Raw genomic sequence first — 13,896 nt, forward strand, 5'->3', positions numbered from 1 at the left:
CAGATCCACCATTCACCTCTTCTTTCACTTTCTCCAGTCCTGAATAGGCTTACTGTAATTTCCACCGGAAATTGGACATTCATATATTCTGCTTAGTCCTCGTGGGCCACCATATAGCAATGGTTATGGCTTCTGGAAGGTTTGATACTCCACCCTCGGACACGCTGCCCGCATGTGGAAATGCATACTTTATTGAACAGGCGGAATGGGGCGACTGACAGGAGCGGTCAGCGTGGAAGTTCCTTGTTCATATATCAGTCATATACTCACTGGCGGTGATTTAAACCGGAAGAAGTAGGAGTTGCTTGGAGATGCAATATCAAAATTCCCAACAGAATGTCTTGTGCACAAGACTGAAAGAGTCCAGAAATTGCAAGCGGGTGCCGACGGAGATATCCGAGAGCTCACAAGAAAGAACGATAGACCTCGGAGATGCAGAAGTTGCGCCACAGATCTAGAAAAGGGAAATAGGAAGCGATAGAGAGGATGGGTGGAAATGCCCTTGTTCAAACATACCCTTGTGTAAACCTGCGTGCTTATCATCCTGCAGAAACCGTCAAAGTCCTTGAAAGGCTTGATCACCCCATATAGTCAAGGTACAGATGAGAAATCCTTGCCAAATGTCATCACTACGTCCTTACGCAATCCTACCAGCAAGAACCCAGTCGACCTTTTGAGACATTCCAGCATTATGAACGGCTTATCGAACTCGAAGTATTTGAGCTAGAATATTCACAATAGAAACAGACATCTATCTAGCTAGGAAAGGAAATATCAGTCGGATCTGTCCGCAAATCCTTCTCCGAAACTCCCTTTATCCACCATAGATACAGTGGTGTGAACCATTCAAGGAGCCGGCCGCCAATAGCTCCGATATCGTCATTAGACTTCCATCCAGTCGACGAGACTTTATACAGTTCTTCAGTCTTCTTGCGTTGCAAATTCTCGTAAAAATCAAATGCGACACGAGGAGACTCGCTCCTGTAGTGAGAGAGTATCAGTGACAACCGGATTGCATCCTCAAAGGCATGACCGATACTTTCTCCCTTAGGTGGCATCTGCAAAGAGGGCAATTATAAGTGACAGTCTTAAACCAACGAGGGAAAAATCGAACCACTTACCGCATGGGCAGCATCACCCAGTAACAAAACACGATTCGTATGCCACCGACCATTCGGAGGTAAAACATAGATCGGATAAAGGGTCCAATCTCCAACCTTCTCAATCATCTGGGCAATCTTTGGAATAGGAGAATTCTGCGTCCTCCTAACACCCTCCAAACGAACCCTCTCCTGGTCTTTCCCAATAGACTTCCACCCCTCCCGCGACCCTTGCTCCTCCATCTCCATCAAAAGAACCGTATAAATTAAGCTCCGAGCATCATCACAGAACGTCGTCAAAGCAGACCCATACCTCGACATCACAAGCGCAGTATCCTCAAAGAACGGCTTCTCCCCTTCCCCAAACAACTCCTTCACCTGAACAAACCCATAAGCCGCCGCCCATCCAGAGTAACCCGGTTTCCGATCAGCCTCGACAAACAAGCTCCTGGTCGCTGAATGAATCCCATCACAACCCAGCACCATATCCCCAGTATCAACCCCTCCATCCTCAAAGTGAACACGAACCTGATCAGAAATTTCTTCGATTCCAGTCAATTTCTTGCCATACTGGATCTTAACCGTGTCCAGCCCTTCTGCAACGCTCAACATGGCTTTTAAAAGCTCGAATCGCATCACTCTCCACCCCTTGTACCCGCCAAGCCCGCTTCCGTCGCCTGTATAATCAATGGAAGCGATTTCGCTGGCAGTTCGCATTGAAAATATTTGGATCGCGTCTACTTCACAGCCGAATCGCATACGTTTCAATTCCCCGAATACGCCGAGCTGGTCGAGGCAGCGTAGTGCTTTTGGTGTGAGATTTACCGGGCCGCCGAACGTGCTGGGTGCGTCGCGAAGTTCGTAGACGGTTATTTGAGGCTGCACTTCGTGTGAGGAGAATGCTTGTGCGATTGCTATTGCGGAGGCGATGCCGCACATTCCACCGCCGATAATGATGATCTTTTGGCCTGGGGTTGCCATTGCGATAAAGGTTGAGGATGGGGTGAGGTGGGCTGTGGGTGCGGAGGTATGTATAGATTGACGAGTTCCGAAGCTTGTGAAGTGGATTAAAAGCTTTGATAAAAGAATCTTGAAAGGAGTGTTAGTGTTCGTAGGGTGAGTTGGTTGTTTTGAGGATGCAGGTGGTTCCATGCAATCAGAGGGCCTGGAATACGAACACGAGCGCCCGCTGGACGCCATTCGTGTTCGCTGATGTGAGGATTGGCTTTCCGCTTTATGGTAAAGAAAAGTAAGGAGGCTGCCGTGTAATTGGCATATTGGTGCCGTAGGTTGGGATGTACCATGGTCTGTGTTGGTGTTACCAAAACAGCCAGCTGCCTACGGGAATTTAGAGGTGTGAGGGGGAATGCTGGTCGGGGTGCTCGACATGGTAAACTCGATGTCTGGAAACTCTGTATCATATATTAATTAAGCTCTAGTCATACATAATGCTCAACTATACAGTGATTTATATGCAACAAATCCATGCTCTCTTTATAATCTCTGCGAACTTTTTATAGCCACGGTCAGATCATTTACATGATGACAGGCAAGTTGCGCTGGAGGTAGCCGCGCCACTCGGGGAGAGTGCGCTGCCACTTGGTGCCAGAGGTCTTCTGGAGATCCTCAATAGCACTGGCATACTTAATCAGAGTGGGCTCCGAGAAAGCAGTGTTCATAATAGCCAGACCGTAAGGCATGCCAGACTCCGAGCCGGTACCGGCGGGGACAGTGATGACGGGATAACCAGCCTGGGCGGCGATCTGAATGCTCTGGGCAACATCGGGAGGAACCAGAAGACCGTCGAGGGTGCGGTTACCGTGCTTCAGAGCAGCGTCGATACCCTCCTCACGGGTGGTGCGGCGGCAGTACTCCAGAGCGGAGAAGTAGGTCTCGTTCATGATACCCTTGCTCTCCAGGGAGGCGATGAAGCCGTCCTGGCCGGAGCCAAAGGCAGGGTGAATGCTGGGGAAGCCACCCTCGGAGCCGTAGTTGTCCTCGTTGTACTTGACGAGATCCTCCAGGGACTTGATGTTGGTGTTGTTGACCTCGGCGAGGTAGTCGCGCAGGTTGTTGTAGAAGTCAACCTTGATGTATGAGTACTCGGACTCGTTGGCATAGCCACGGGTCGAACCGTAGTCCCAGTTCCAGCCATCGGGGGAGACGATGTCCTTGTAGTGGGGGAGCTCGGTACCGTTGATGATGGTCGCGCCGGCGGACTTAATCAGATCCAGCAGCTCCTCCAGCTGAGCAATCTGCTCGGCGTCGCCGAGTGCCCAGAAGGACTTCCAGGGCAGACCGAAGACGGCACCCTTGAGGGCATCCTTGTTGGTCAGGAACTGGGTGTAGCCACCCTTGGGGGTCAGACCCTTCTGGGCGAGGGTGTAGTTGTCACGAGCATCGACACCGTAGATGGCGTCGAGGGTGTACACCGCATCGCGGACAGTCTTACCAAAGGTACCAATGGTATCCTGGTGGAGAGACTCGGGGATGACACCAGAACGAGAAGTCAGGCCAACGGTGGGCTTGATACCAACAATGGCGTTTCTCTGAGCGGGGTTGATGACTGGAAAAAGGGGTTAGTGATTGGTGGTAAAAAAGAACACATTCACTGGATAAAATCACATACCACTTCCGTCGGTCTCGGTGCCAAGAGCAATAGGAATTAGGTTAGCACCAACGGCCACACCGGGACCAGTGCTGCTACCACCGGGGTTGACAGTGAAGTTGTAGGCACTGCGGCACTGACCACCACGAGCAGTGAAGCCCTCGGAGTAGTTGTTGGAGCGCATATCAGCCCACTCACTCAGCGCACCCTTACCCAGCAGGAGAGCACCGGCCTTGCGCATACCGTGGACAACGAAGGAATCGCGGGGCACGACGCTGCCGATCAGAGCCCAGCAACCAGCGGTAGTCTCCATGCGGTCCTTGGAGGCAATGTTGTCCTTGACAATGAAGGGAATACCGTGCAGGGGGCCGCGAACCTTGCCCTGAGCACGCTCATCATCCAGCTTCTTGGCAATGGCGTGAGCATCCGGGTTGAACTGCAGGATAGCGCTGGAATATTGTCAGTTCTAGTCCGAATCATACGAGGGCCAATTTGCACTTACTTCAGGTAAGGCTGGGTCTGGTAGATACGGTCGAGGTAGCAGTCTAGCAGCTGAACGCTAGTAAGAGAACCATTGCTCATACGCTTCTGAAGATCATCGACACTGGCCTCCTCCAGCTTGAACCCATGGCAGTGACGCATAGGGAACAGCGAGGCGCCAGGGGCACCCAGCTTCGGGAAATCAAAGGCATAGGGGTCGGTCAAGATCTGGGACGCGACCAGCGAGTCGACCTCCTGTTTATGAGGGACTGCGATGGCCGATCCAGCAAGGGCAAGGCCGCTCACGAGAGCCTGCAGCGTGGGCGACATGGCGAGTTGGATCAACAAATGAATCGAATGGAGGAACCCCACCAGAAAACCATGTGGCAGGAGAATACGACGATCCCAGGGGAGCTTGGCTTCATATACCGAAAAGTCTAGTGAAACCTTCCCATACCTTACTGGCCCTCCTGGAGAATGGATTCGTGACTAATCGAGGAATGTTGGCCCACTCTCGCCAAGTTGACCTCGCTCGACTTCCAGTATGGAGTCCATTCTCCTTCGTTTACTATCTTACGGTCGCCTCGTGGGAACAAAATCAATAGTGCTTGCTCAATATGGAGTATTTCCGAGTGGCTATCCTCCTCATTGGCCCTCATTCACTCTTGTCGGAGCAGATATCCGCGCGGAAGCCTCGGAACGCCCGTCAAGACCGTCGATGCTGATGGAGAGGGGTTTGCAAGGGGCGTTCGAGTTAAACCTTCATTGACCAACCAGGAGGCCCGTCTTGCGCCCGTCGGCGTTATCTTCGCCTCCGGCCCTCTATCAATCACCGTTCTGGTCTTGCACAGTGAAATCGCCCTGAAATTCTGAACAACCTTGTGGGGAAAAAAACCTTGACCTCCTGCCTAATCGTGCATAGCTCCCAAGTTATGAAGAATCTTCGGAGTTTTAGCGACCCACGGTCGGAGCCGGATCTTGCTCTTTCGATCGCTTCCACCGATCTAGGCCCACTCAGTGCCCCATTCCTGGCATTCCAGTCCGTTGACTGGTCCAGTCCTAGTCGGACTGTCCTACCAAGGCGAATCTTAGTCTGCACTAGAATGCTGATGATGACACCGGCGGAGTGGGAATTACGCGTTAGAAAATTTCCTGATAGGTGACTTGTAGATGGTCAACTCCCAAGCTTGGCTTTTATTAATATGCTTTTGGTATACTTTGAAGATACGAGAAATAACTCATTCGCCAAAAATCTAACGGCTCCTTGGCTGAACCGTAATTATTGTACCTGCATTTGCTCACAGAATGTGAGATTTAACTTGAATGGAAATTTCTATTTGGCTAGAAAAGACTGTGGTGATATCAGCACTCATGCCCGGGGAGAAACCGAGATTTCCGTCGAGAACCACGGACCAGACTCCCGGTACAGCGCCTGTGAATGCCCGCTTTTGGGTTTGATTGATCTGGAACAAAAACCCAATTAAGCTCCACCGGTTCCTGTTTCTCGAAGTCTCGGCAGACTCTCGGAGAAGCTCCTCTTCGATCTCGTTGGCCGCTCGCCCATGAAGAGTTGCATTGTCGAACACGAAAGACCCGCTTCCGCGTCCACTTTCCTCTCCGTACTGCACTTTGTAAGAAGTTGGAACTATTCTTCTCATCTCAAGCTCGAGGTCAATCGTTCATTATAGCTTGAATACCCCTCGCTCGACGCTCGTTAATTGCACCCTCGTTTTTTTGGAGTCCCGATTGCCATGTCTCGTTAGACCCGACGAATCCGTGTCATGCCATTCTTTTGAACGATCAGTCATGGCGATTCCCGAAGATATTCTCGCTGCAAATGCGACGGGGAGAATTCCCGATGGCATCTCTCTGTCCTATCTCGCACAGTCGCGGGACCACTCTGCTATCGTGGGCATCTTGTTCATGGTCTGCTTCGCCGGCTTGCTCATGCTTATACGTCTGTATGCGCGGTTGTTCTTGGTGAAGAAACTTGGTCTAGATGATGCATTGGCCGTCCTCACTATGGTATGTGCACTTTTCAGCCCTAATCGACTCCGGGGTTGCCCAGCGTTTCGCAGGTGGAGCATCGCGATGATCAACGTTCCGTGCAAATTATCCGTACAATCCGTGCATCAAAGATCACCGACTAACTAGATCACCAATTTGCAGATTGTCTACATTGTCTTCGTCGTTCTCTCGGTCGTCCTAATCAACCTGGGTAGTGGTCGCCATATCGAATACATCCAATATGTGCTCTCCCTGGCCACCGTCCGCAAAACAGAAGTTCTCGACTTCGTCGCCCACATTCTCTATACCACAGCCCTTTTCCTTTGTCGACTATCCGGTCTCGCATTCTACTTCCGCATCAGTGCGCGCTCAAGCAAGCTACGACTGGGTATCATGATTGTCGCTGGTATTATTACCGCCGCCTATTTGCCCCAGATTTTCCTTTTGATCTTCCACTGCAAGCCCGTCACTGGTCTTTGGCCTTATGCGTGGCAGGATGAGCCCATCACCTATAAGTGTCTTTCATGGGGATTGGTCTACTCTGTCAACTCGGGCGTCTCTCTCGCTTGCGATGTGATGATGTTCGTCATCCCGGGTATCTTAATTAAGGAACTACACGTCTCCTTGAAAAAGAAGATCAAGCTCTCTGTTGTCATGTTCCCTGGTGTCTTGTGAGTGCCTCCACATATCCCAGCTCACCGGACATATTACTAACAAATGCCCAGTGTAATCGTCATCTCCGCGGTCCGTGTCTGGCTGGTCGTCGTCGGACAGTGGGCATCCGACGGCAGTTGGGCCTACAACCCCATGCTCTGTGTCGAAAACGCCGAAATCTCAAGTACCCTGATCGCGCTCTCCGTCCCCGCCCTGAAGCCCGTCTTCGGAAACATTTTCAGCCACTTGACCGAGTACACCTCCAGCCATACTCGCTCCCGCTCCGCTGGCGGCCGACTACGAAGCCAATCGAAGCCCGTCAGTGGCCTGGGCTCCTCTACTCGTGACGACAAGAGGCTTTTGAATTGGTCTAAGCGCGGCCATGATGATTATGAGATGATGCCCTCTGAAATTTCGGTTACTCGTGATGTCCACAGTCGAGGCTCTTTGGCTAAGACGCCTGGTATTCGTGTCACGAATGAGGTGAACATTACGAGGGCAGAGGGTGAGAGGTCGCCTTCGCAGGCTTCTTCGAGGGCATCTGCTTCTTCTTCGCGAGCGACATAATGGAACTATTGCATGTACACACATATATAGACTAATACGCTAAAAGTTTTTCTTTGATTATTGTTGTTCTTTTTTTTGGAATGGCTATGCCGACTAAGGTTGGATTACGAGTTTTTGTCTACCAGTGGCCAAGTATATATCTCAGGCCACACGTACTCCGCCCAGCCAAACCCCACGTTTCAACGCCGAAGAAATTACCCCTTCCACAAGAACAGAATGACATTTCAGTAGGCATGGTAATTGCTGAGAATTTTCACTTAAAAGAACACTTCCCTGCTTGAGGCAACGCTCAAGGCTCGGACTCATTGGGCCTTGACATTCTCGGCGACTCTTCCCAGCGACCGAATCATACGGCACGATGCCCGTTTAGGTTACAGCAGGATCGCTGCTTAGAAATATGCGTGCTTACCAACCTATACTTGGCCAGGGAGGCTCAGCTAACGTGTCTAATTAATTGGATGATGCATGTTTCTATTACGACATTGTTTAACATTCGAGGGTATAAGAAGTCCTGCTTGGTCGCTGTCGAGTAGCTTGTGTTCCAGTGATCTAGCTCCACGCCGCGTCAAGAAACTATCCGCGATACGTCCACCCCCGAAAGAGCTTACTATTGAGAACTGAAGAATTCGGAAATTGGTTTATTATAACTATCTTCACTATGACCTTGAAGTATCTCGTCACCGGCGCTACGGGCGGTCTTGGCTCTCAAGTGCTGTCCTACCTTATTGCCAATGTCCCCGCATCACAATACGCAGCCGCGTCTTCAAGCGAAGCCAATCGCAAGCGATTCGAAGACCAAGGCATCGCCTTTCGCGTTGTCAACTACGATGATCCCCACAGCCTGGAGACCGCTTTCCAGGATGTCGAGAATCTCTTGTTTGTGAGCACCAACACTTTCGACGTCACAAAGCGAGAGAAACAACATCAAAACTTCGTGGATGCGGCGAAGAAGACGAATGTCAAGCATGTATGTCTGCAAATAGAATCCGTCCCATGATTGTAGAGACTCCATCTAATCTCCAAACCACAGGTGTGGTATACATCCCTTGCCTTTGGCGGGTTCGGGACCTCCGAGGCAGATGTGCAAAGGGCCCATCTGCTGACCGAGGAGATGATGCGAAAGTGAGAAAGCCCTCCCTAGCTGGCAATGGTAGCGACAACATAGCTAACCAGTCGGTCAGGTCTGGAATCAATTACACCTCCATCCGCGAAGGCCTTTACACCGAGGCATTCCCCGTCTTTATGAACTGGTATCCCAGCACCTCAGTCATGCATCTTACGACCGATGGACCGATTGCCTTTACTCTGCGCACAGAGCTAGGCGAGGCGACCGCCCGATTGATGATTCGAGGAGGCCATGACAAGGAAATCGTCCTGCTGACAGCTCAACAAACCATCAGCTTCTCCGAGATTATCGACGTGATCAATGAGACGACGGGCCGAAAGGTGCAGGTAGAATTCGTTTCTCCGGAGGAATTCGTGCGATTTAAGGCTACCGACGACGAAGGTGGTAAACCAGAGGCCTTTTTCCAAAAGCTAGAATCGTGGCACGAGTCAATTGGCAAGGGAGAAGCTGCCACGACGGATCCGTTGATGGCGGATTTGCTGGGGAGGGAACCCACGCCGGCCCGTGAGGCGATCCGGGGATTGTTAAGGGAGAATCGCGACTATGAGTGGCACCAGAACTATGTGAATCGGGGTTAGTGTGGTAGTAGGCAGTATGGAACAACAACCAAAGATGACAGGGTTATCATTTGCAGGCGCTGTGATTTGTTGCATGTGAGTGCCGTGGAGGGTTAGTAGTGCCAGTGCACCGAGGTAGCTCAGTCTGAAGGGACGACGGGCATTGGTTCGGCCGGGGAAACGTTTCTTGCTTGCTCGGCAACCGAGTCGGGAGTTGCTGCCTTGCAGCCTGAGGCGGTCGCGTGCTGGAAAAGGCGAGAATTGTATATAGAGACAGGTGATATGGCGATAATGTTAGGATATAGCTTCAATTGTACCTGGTCGATGTTTCCTCTCATTTTAAATATGTTAATTGTCCCCCCCTCTATAGAACTACTCATCAATCGGCAATTGAGCAGCGGCAATACTCACAGCCATTGCTGGCACACAGGAAATCCAGGCGACGCCGTGTCCGCCCGACGCTTGCAATTAGCCCGCCCGTGATTGGCCCATGCACGCTGACTCAGCACGTTGCCGACCCTCAAACCCGAGGTTAGTATGCCGGACTCCTTGACTTCATTTTGTCGCCATCAGTTCTTCCTTACGGTGATTCCAGGCCTGACTCCGCGGCTCCCGTCTCCATTGTGACCCTCTCACTTGCTCTCACGTCGCTATTGTCCGACGTGCTTTGAGATCGTCTACTTCGACAACGTCCCCCACGGGTGGAACTCGCTTTTTCACACCTTCTCCATTCGCCCGCCATGGCCTCCCTCCGCACCACCTCCCGCCTCTTCGCTGCGTCGCGGCCGTTGTTCCGGCCCGCCAGCTTTGCTCGCTCCTATGCAACCGTCGAGGCTAAGAATGTCGACCCTATCCCCTCCGAGAACCCCAACATGAAGACCTTCAAGGTCTACCGCTGGAACCCGGACACCCCGACCGAGAAGCCCACCATGCAGAGCTACCAGCTCGACCTCAACAAGACCGGTCCCATGATGTTGGATGCCCTGATCCGCATCAAGAACGAGATCGACCCAACCCTGACCTTCCGCCGTTCCTGCCGTGAGGGTATCTGCGGTTCCTGCGCCATGAACATTGACGGTGTCAACACCCTGGCCTGCTTGTGTATGTGCTTCAATTTCCCTACAGACCGATCAATTCGAGGTCAATTCGATATTTTATGCGCGCGGATTGACTAACATTTCATCTAGGCCGTATCCCCACTGATACCGCCAAGGAGTCTCGCATCTACCCTCTGCCTCACACCTACGTCGTCAAGGATCTCGTTCCCGATTTGACCCTCTTCTACAAGCAATACAAGTCGATCAAGCCCTACCTCCAGCGTGATACCCCCAGCCCCGATGTGAGTAACCATTCCGAACAACCCGCGATCGTCGTTATCTTTCAGATACTAATGCATTGAACTCTGTTGTAGGGCCTTGAGAACCGCCAAAGTCCCGAGGACCGCAAGAAGCTTGACGGTCTCTACGAGTGCATTCTGTGCGCCTGCTGCTCGACCTCCTGCCCCTCATACTGGTGGAACAGCGAGGAGTACCTCGGCCCCGCCATCCTCCTCCAGTCTTACCGCTGGCTGATCGATTCTCGTGACGAGAAGACCGCCGAGCGCAAGGCCGCTCTCGACAACAGCATGAGCGTGTACCGCTGCCACACTATCCTGAACTGCACGCGGACTTGCCCCAAGGGTCTGAACCCTGGTCGTGCCATCGCGGAGACCAAGAAGATTTTGGCCGCTTAGATCTGGATATAAAAATGGAGTTGGAGATCCTCATTTTTTCCTTTCTGTCCCTATGTCTTTGCCAGCCTCTTTTCATCTGTTTCCCTTGTCTACTATCTTAACTTTTTTTTTCTTCAACCTGTTCCGGATGTCTCAATAGGTGTATATTGTGGAAATTTGATTCTTACATGAATGCACTCGTGATCCATTAGATTGATATCGGCTTGTTCAAGAAACTTGGTGGTCGGAGCTTTTTATTCGGCTATATGGATCTCGCCCTTGCCGAATTTCTGTCGCACAGCATACCCACCATTCCTCCGCACTAATTGGCACATGTCGATCTGATTAGATCTAATTTTTTGGTCGATCGACATGTTCCTTGTCATTCAATATTTCTTTTGCCCACGATCGTTGCAAGACCCGCTACTGGCTACTGGTGCATATTCCCCGGTTATTTGTTTTCCATTATTGAGGCCTGACGGCTAAGGCTGATATTAGCACGTGATCTGATGCTCCCCATCGACCAGTTGGTCGATCACTTAATCTCCTAGGCCGCAAAGGGGTAAGGATCATCGATCTTCGGGCATCGATCAAAGAAAGGCCCTCGTGGCGTTGCTTTTTCTGAACCTGGTCACCCTGCATCATTCCAATAACTAGGGCTGGACCGGCTGGTACCTCGCTTACATGATTTGTCATAACCAACGGCGCTTCGGTGACAGCATAACTAGTCCAACAGGTGTGGATCTTGTCATGCATGTTTGGCTGTGCCTTCTCTCTAGCCCATCGCACATTCCAAGTTGAATGCGGGACTAGCCGCGATCGATGCGAGACCAACAGCCTCCGAAAAGGTTTATTTGCCATGCAGGGCGCTTCTCGAGGATGCTATCCTCGACCAGGATTAGTACAGGGAGTTCCTGGGCTTGTGCGTGCTCACCATCACTGCATTATAGATGCATTTCTTTCATATAGGGAGGGGGTGCGTAGCCCCCAGATGCAATATCACGAGAATTTGTAACCAGTCACAGCCAGAGGTCTCCATGTAGTCCAATTAGGTCGAGTCCGTGAACTCCTGTGGGTTTTCTTTGAACGATGGAAGTACCCCTCTCTCTTTCTTTGTTCTCCTTTCAGACCTCGTTACCTCTTTATCGTTGATATTGGCCCCAAGTCTTGCCCCCGAATCTTTTGAAAGACATAGATCCAGCATCATCATGTACGACTCCGTGGTTGTCCCTGTTATCGGGGCGATATCCCTGATACTAGGGTTGCTTACAGTCATTTATCGACTCTATGTCCATCCACTGGCGGGATTTCCTGGTCCTAAGCTCGCAGCTGCCACGTTTCTCTACGAGTTCTACTATGATATTATCAGGGGGGCATGTATATCTGGGAAGTTGAGCGGATGCATGAAAAATATGGTACGTCTGCTAGTTCGTTAGATGAAACAGCATTTACACGGTAAATGTGTCAGATGAAATGACTGGGGACGACTAACATGCATATGCATGTCCAGGTCCAATCGTCCGTATCAATCCTCGAGAGCTACACATCATAGACCCGTCCTACTACGATATCATTCATGCCGGCGGGTCTCGTAAGCGAGCCAAAGATCCCAAATACGCCGTGGCTTTCGGGGCGCCAAACTCGCTCGTTGGGACCATCGATCATGACCACCATCGTCTTCGTCGCAGCTACCTGAGTAATTACTTCTCAAAGCGATCCATAGCTGGTCTGACACCGTACATCCATCAGAAAGTCGATCAATTAATCCACCGCTTCGAGAATGCCTACAATCAATCCACGGTCCTTCACTTACAACTAGATTTTGCGGCTTTCACCGCAGACGTGATCACACATTATTGCTATGGCTGGAGCTATGGATACCTGGATGATCCCAACAGTGCACAAAGCAACGACCTCGTCGACGCAGTTGCAGGGTTGATGAAAATGTTCCACATCAACCGCTTCTTCCCTTTCCTGATCACCATCTTCTTGGCCGCGCCGCCAGCAGTCGTTCGCTTGTTACAGCCGCAAATGGCCAGTCTATTTGATGTCAAAGCTAGACTGCGACAACAAGCCGAGGCTACTCTCTTGAAGAAAACGGCCGGAGATTCTGACTCGTATTCAAACGATAATATCTTCGATGCCCTGGTGAGTCCGAGCGTGCCGCCTCATGAGAAAACGCTGGATCGGCTGGAGGATGAGTCTGCATTGCTCCTTGGAGCGGGCACGGAGACCACTGCAAGGGCTATTGCGGTGTCGATGTTTCATCTAATGAATAATAAAGAGATGGGACTGAAACTGCGCGAGGAATTGAAGACTGTGTTGAAGACTCCGCAGTCTAAAGCCTCATGGACTGACCTTGAGAAGTTGCCATATCTGGTAAGTGTTGCCGTGATCCTCAGGATTTTTATTGAAAAGTACAATAATGTTGACTATTTTTTGCTTTAGACCGGTGCTGTCAATGAAGGCCTTCGTCTGAGTCACGGTATGACCGCTCGTCTAGCTCGGATCTCGCCCACTGAGCCTATGGTCTACAAGGACTGGCTCATTCCGCCTGGAGTAAGTTGGCAGCTCTTCCAGATTTCAATGCTCATGCTAAATATTCTAAACCAACCTCAGACTCCAGTCAGCCAGTCAAACTATTTTGTACACATGGACACCAATCTATTCCCCGAGCCGGAAAAATTCGACCCCGAGCGATGGGTTCGTGCTTCGGAAGAAGGCGAGTATCTTAGCCGATTCATCGTCGCATTTACCAAGGGGAGTAGACAGTGTTTGGGAATCAAGTGAGCCGCGCATTCTGTCCTAACACAATATGTCACAATCATATACTAACTGAAAACTTCATAGTCTTGCCTATTCGGAGATTTATATGACTCTGGCTCACATTGTTCGACGTTTTGAATTTGCTCCATTTGAGACTGCCGTTGAAGACCTGGCTGTCTACCGAGAACAGGGTGTTGGATTGCCAAGGCGCGGGTACTTTGGCGTGAAAGCCATTATTACGGGTATTGTAGAGGAATGAGCGATGGATTTCATTGTACCTTTCTGCTTTCAATAATGGATACAGAGTTATAGGGATGGGG

General features: G+C 50.9%; 6 protein-coding genes across 6 annotated transcripts; 4 read left to right on the forward strand and 2 right to left on the reverse strand.

Moving 5' to 3' along the window:
• Window positions 1-755: 755 nt before the first annotated feature.
• Window positions 756-2,081, reverse strand: N7496_006647 (FAD-dependent oxidoreductase; the record flags this gene model as incomplete). The annotated part of the gene is made up of 2 exons (XM_056699576.1): window positions 756-1,058; window positions 1,122-2,081. 2 exons carry the CDS (start codon window positions 2,079-2,081, stop codon window positions 756-758), a joined length of 1,263 nt encoding a protein of 420 aa, XP_056554989.1.
• Window positions 2,082-2,635: 554 nt separating this feature from the next.
• On the reverse strand, window positions 2,636-4,518 carry N7496_006648 (putative amidase; the record flags this gene model as incomplete). Its single annotated transcript, XM_056699577.1, has 3 exons — window positions 2,636-3,666; window positions 3,730-4,157; window positions 4,211-4,518. The coding sequence occupies 3 exons, from the start codon at window positions 4,516-4,518 to the stop codon at window positions 2,636-2,638; spliced, it is 1,767 nt and encodes a 588-aa protein (XP_056554990.1).
• Window positions 4,519-5,994: 1,476 nt separating this feature from the next.
• On the forward strand, window positions 5,995-7,416 carry N7496_006649 (uncharacterized protein; the record flags this gene model as incomplete). Its single annotated transcript, XM_056699578.1, has 3 exons — window positions 5,995-6,213; window positions 6,358-6,866; window positions 6,921-7,416. 3 exons carry the CDS (start codon window positions 5,995-5,997, stop codon window positions 7,414-7,416), a joined length of 1,224 nt encoding a protein of 407 aa, XP_056554991.1.
• A 658-nt stretch (window positions 7,417-8,074) lies between these two features.
• On the forward strand, window positions 8,075-9,120 carry N7496_006650 (SDR family oxidoreductase; the record flags this gene model as incomplete). The annotated part of the gene is made up of 3 exons (XM_056699579.1): window positions 8,075-8,383; window positions 8,447-8,538; window positions 8,598-9,120. 3 exons carry the CDS (start codon window positions 8,075-8,077, stop codon window positions 9,118-9,120), a joined length of 924 nt encoding a protein of 307 aa, XP_056554992.1.
• A 719-nt stretch (window positions 9,121-9,839) lies between these two features.
• Window positions 9,840-10,831, forward strand: sdh2 (succinate dehydrogenase iron-sulfur protein subunit SDH2; the record flags this gene model as incomplete). Its single annotated transcript, XM_056699580.1, has 3 exons — window positions 9,840-10,200; window positions 10,287-10,438; window positions 10,511-10,831. The coding sequence occupies 3 exons, from the start codon at window positions 9,840-9,842 to the stop codon at window positions 10,829-10,831; spliced, it is 834 nt and encodes a 277-aa protein (XP_056554993.1).
• A 1,187-nt stretch (window positions 10,832-12,018) lies between these two features.
• N7496_006652 (cytochrome P450) lies at window positions 12,019-13,835 on the forward strand (the record flags this gene model as incomplete). The annotated part of the gene is made up of 5 exons (XM_056699581.1): window positions 12,019-12,187; window positions 12,321-13,189; window positions 13,259-13,369; window positions 13,430-13,596; window positions 13,661-13,835. 5 exons carry the CDS (start codon window positions 12,019-12,021, stop codon window positions 13,833-13,835), a joined length of 1,491 nt encoding a protein of 496 aa, XP_056554994.1.
• Between the last annotated feature and the right edge of the window lie 61 nt (window positions 13,836-13,896).

This window comes from Penicillium cataractarum (genome assembly GCF_028827025.1).
Source record: "Penicillium cataractarum strain IBT 29864 chromosome Unknown utg000005l, whole genome shotgun sequence".
NCBI classification, from domain to species: domain Eukaryota; kingdom Fungi; phylum Ascomycota; class Eurotiomycetes; order Eurotiales; family Aspergillaceae; genus Penicillium; species Penicillium cataractarum.